The sequence below is a fragment of the Hordeum vulgare genome, chromosome 1H, assembly GCF_904849725.1.
Source record: "Hordeum vulgare subsp. vulgare chromosome 1H, MorexV3_pseudomolecules_assembly, whole genome shotgun sequence".
Lineage (NCBI taxonomy): Eukaryota > Viridiplantae > Streptophyta > Magnoliopsida > Poales > Poaceae > Hordeum > Hordeum vulgare.
The window spans coordinates 279,274,489-279,278,741 of NC_058518.1; the positions used below are offsets into that span (position 1 = coordinate 279,274,489).

The window sequence follows — 4,253 nt, forward strand, 5'->3', positions numbered from 1 at the left end:
ATTATTTTATATATCAACGCTTATAATTCGTGCTTTACTAAGGAACAAACTTTGACTTGGTCGAATGACAAGCAGTCTTAGCCAATATTCTGAAATCCTGTGTTCAAATCCTTGTTAATTTCTTATTTGCAATATTTTTTCTAAAAAAACCGACGGACTTGACTTAATGGGCCGGCCCATGAGGTGAGAACAGACATAGAAAGCCTCCTATTGTACGGCGTATACATACAAAAGTATGTATAATTTGTCAAATTTCCATATTATCCTTTGTATGTTTTGTGAGGGGCATTGTATCAAAGCGGGACTTGTGAACATATAGTTTCAAGTGCATCCAGCCTGCATTCAATCTTATTACAACAATGTTACTTTGCGTGTTGTTACAAGTTTACAGTACCCATCTTAAGCGTACTTTATTTTGAGTAGTACTCCCCTTCCCCGCCCCTCCTAAACTAATATAAGAGCATTTAGATTACTAAAGTAGTGACCTAAACGCTCTTATATTAGTTTATAGAGGGAGTAATTGAAACTGCCTTCGTCCGGATATATTAGTTTTCATTGTTTGTATGTCAAAACTTGATCATATATGTGACTAGCAAAATGTTAATGTATGTCATAAAAGATTATATTGTTGAAATCATATTCAAAAGTAGTTCTGAATAATATTATTTCTGCAACATATAACTTATATTTATTAGTTAAAATCATGCCCGGATTCAATTACATAATTAGCATAGAAAAACAAGAATTGGCAAATGTATATAGTTGTGGCTAATACTGCTGCACTTATTAATTTTTATGCTAGATACAAAGCAAAATGAATATTGCGACTGCCAACTGGTATTGATTATTTTTCCCTCGTCAAGAAGGTGAAAACACCTCAATTTCTCACCGGAAGATGGGGAGTAAAAAGAAGAGAAAAACTCTAATCTCATATCAATACTACTACAGTACTAGGTAATTAAGCTTAATTTCGGACTGTTACAAGTTTGGCAAGTCTGCTATGTCTCCGGCCTCCTGCAGCATCTTGACCCAGAAGTCGAGGTCATCACTCCTCGTCGATGGTGAGGTCATTGGCAGGCTCAGATCGTTGTCCATGGCACCGAGGTCTATCATTCCCGGCACGTCTGTCGAAGACCGGAAGCTGTCGTCACTGACGGCCTCCGAGCTGAAGCGGTCCTCCTTGATGAGCTGGTGACCGTGGCTTGCGCTTGTGATGGTGGCGTTATCGCTCGGCGAGGATGACACCGTCGCCGCCGACTCGGTCACAGTGGAGCACGTCAAGCCGCTGCTCGACTGCCCCGGCGGCGACTTGTACGGCTCGCCAGCATCGACGGTGGCGCTCCTAGCCTTGGCCTGCTTGCGTGACTTCTGCCGGCCACATCCGCCGGCGTCGTGATCGGCGGCTGGCTTCAGGCCATCCTCCAGCATCTTCTTGAGGTGCGTGTGCCAGACGTTCTTGATCTCATTGTCAGTGCGCCCCGGCAGCTGCGCAGCTATCACGGACCACCTGTTGGAAAAAAAAACAGAGCTGCAACTGTTTAAAAAATCATCATCAACTGCATGCAAGCCTCAGATACTTCAAAGATTTGATTCCCAATGCACAGCGTAGAGATGGTTTAATCTGAAGCACAACTTCTTCCCCTCCTCCTACTACTTGTGATAGTATGTACTTAATAATTTAGAAATGCTCTTGAATTCAACAACTGGGGTACTGATCGATCATCTGCGATTGAATAAGGATTAATGGAGGGGCTCAGGGTTGCTCCGGTTGCATTTATATGTAAGTGCACAATTTATACATTAACAGTGGCCTGGACTCTTGGACAGAGTGTGGTCCAGCAGAAGTGGCGATGCTGCTGCCGCTGCTGCATCTATATGAAAATGCACCGTCGTTGATATGCATCAGCTGCATGCAGCAGCCACTCTACTGGCCGCCGTTAAAGGCCAAACGAGATGGAATCTATGGAGGCTTTCGAGCTCTGGATTGGTTTAACTATCATGTGGGGGCTTGAGAAAGAAAGATTGAACATAAGTTGAGTTTTAAAGTAATCGTGAACGCTTTTGTCTTCTTTGGAGTATAATTGGCCGTCACCAATCAAATGATAGGACCGTACCTGAAATTTCAGAAAGATGATGCATCTTTTACTGACTAGGCCCACAACAATTTGTAGGCTGGCCAGACAGTTAAATGTTCATACTTAGCAATTTCTAGGCTGGCTCATGTCTACTAAGAACGTCCTAAATTGGATAACCATAAAGGCAATATATGGAGTACAATTAATAATATTTCACGGTTTAATTATGTAGATAAAAATTATACAAGCCATCGTGACGGAGGTCATCAACGTAATATGAAGAAAAAAAAGATTAGTCTACCTGTTGCCGAGGGACTGATGGAGGCGGATGATGAGGTCCTCCTCGTTGGCGGTGAAGTTGCCCCGCTTGACGTTCGGGCTGAGGTAGTTGACCCACCGCAGGCGGCAGCTCTTCCCGCACCGCAGGAGCCCTGCAGCAACACCAACAATGATACAAGGGTCCGTCGCTAACCAGTGGTAATCAGTAATCACTGACCCCGAGAGGGAATTCATCGTCGCCGTCAGCAAGATGCAGAACTCACCTGCGTGCTTGGGGAGGGCGCGCCAGTTGGGGTGGCCATGCTGCGCGATGTAGTCGGCCAGCCGCTGGTCCTCCTCGGGGCTCCACGCTCCCCGCTTCAGACCCTCCTTCTCGCAGCACGGCGCTCTCCCCATCAACCGATCCAAACCAACCGCTCTCCTCCCTCACCGCGGCGGCCGACGCGCGCGCGCCGCCTGTGTGAGAGGAGACGGGGCGGTCGGGGATCAGATATAGCGGGGTCTCACTCGTGGCGGGGGTATTTAAGGTCGACGGGAACGTGGCAAACGTGATGCCTGATGTAGATGCAGGGCGTCGGGACGCGGCTGCCTGTGCTCGTTGTAGCCGATTTCGTTCGCCTATAGGCCGAGCCGCCGAAAATATGTTTCTTTGAGGGGGAAAGGCGTCCATTTGTTTGGTTGAAAATTAATTTCAGCGAATTATTTATTTCCTTCTATTATTGAGTTCTTCTGGACCCCGAGGGCCTTTTTAGGGATTTTCTGTTGATGAAAACGGTGTTGTTTCCCGTCCGATTGCATGTATGTGATTGACCCTACGTAGGGCACAATCATAAGACCAATGTGAATGCCGTCAGTGTAAGGATTTATGTGATGAAAATTGTGTGGTTTCCCACACGATTGCAAGGATGTGATTGGCGCTACTTAGGACACAATCATTAAATCAATATGAATGTCCGTCACCAAGAAGCCTACAAGAACAAGACTTCTCATGTATGGAGATGGATGAACAAGATGAGTTGATTGACGCCGAGAAAAAAAAGGGTGCTTTATGATGATTCTCGACGTCAGCAAATAGTGCGATAAGTTAGGAGATTATAGAGTGAATAATTGCATGAAGGGTTCATAACAACAGCGGGACATAATAGGAACACTACCATGATTCATGAATTATACATGAGAGGAGAAGGCAACATGGTTTGTCAAAGTTTGTGAAGTAAGGGAAACCTGTTTTGGCTCTAGGATCCAAATGCTCCCTATATCTATATCACTCACTCTTGTCGTGATCCACACCCTGCTCTGCATTTGCAAACGTATTGATGGCAGTATTTATATTTGGGAACAGTACCTACCCTCCCACTCACTAGCATTTATTGTCTCGTTCGACGTTTACATGATGTTTGGTCCGGATGGAGTGGGATACTTCTATGCGGTTTACTCTACAGGGAGGTGCACACCCCAATCCAGTTCTTTAATTGCCACGAGCCCAAGCCAAGCTCGTAGCTAATCCGCACAGTTTCCCCACTAAGTATCTCACCTCAGGGATCAGTTTCGCCATGGCATCTTCGTCGTCCTCTCTCAGTTGACCAGGGTTCAACAAGCAGTCCCTCTCATTCCGCGGCAACAAGATGGTCAAGTTCGTGTGCAGCACCAATGGATCCAGGCACGGGGAAGGATTTTACAAATGCCGCCTCTCTGATATACTGAGTTAAATTATCAAATATATCTACGTTGGTCCTTCATACCCGACGTGGCGCTAACCATTAACCCTCGTTTTCCTTGATCTTCAACCTTTTCGTCCATCATAAAGCTTGTGATTCCATCTTTCCTGTACACTGCATGGAGGTTACATCCCCACTGTCAACACCTTCTTGAATGACACCCAGTTGGTCTCCATGATCT

General features: G+C 45.7%; 1 protein-coding gene across 1 annotated transcript; it reads right to left on the reverse strand.

Annotated features, from left to right (window-relative positions):
* Window positions 1-819: 819 nt before the first annotated feature.
* On the reverse strand, window positions 820-2,904 carry LOC123409649 (transcription factor MYB4-like). The gene is made up of 3 exons (XM_045102509.1): window positions 2,618-2,904; window positions 2,377-2,506; window positions 820-1,507 (listed from the first exon to the last, which is right to left on the reverse strand). The coding sequence occupies exons 1-3, from the start codon at window positions 2,748-2,750 to the stop codon at window positions 979-981; spliced, it is 792 nt and encodes a 263-aa protein (XP_044958444.1). The 5' UTR covers window positions 2,751-2,904; the 3' UTR covers window positions 820-978.
* Window positions 2,905-4,253: the final 1,349 nt, after the last annotated feature.

What these genes read in the sequence shown, in the direction of transcription:
- LOC123409649 (XM_045102509.1), bottom strand. Translation starts at nt 2,750, where the DNA reads ATGGGGAGAGCGCCGTGCTGCGAGAAGGAGGGTCTGAAGCGGGGAGCG. An exon ending in CGCCCTCCCCAAGCACGCAG is followed by an intron (nt 2,507 to 2,617) that starts GTGAGTTCTGCA and finishes GTGTTGCTGCAG; the next exon opens with GGCTCCTGCGGTGCGGGAAG. An exon ending in CATCAGTCCCTCGGCAACAG is followed by an intron (nt 1,508 to 2,376) that starts GTAGACTAATCT and finishes TTTTTCCAACAG; the next exon opens with GTGGTCCGTGATAGCTGCGC.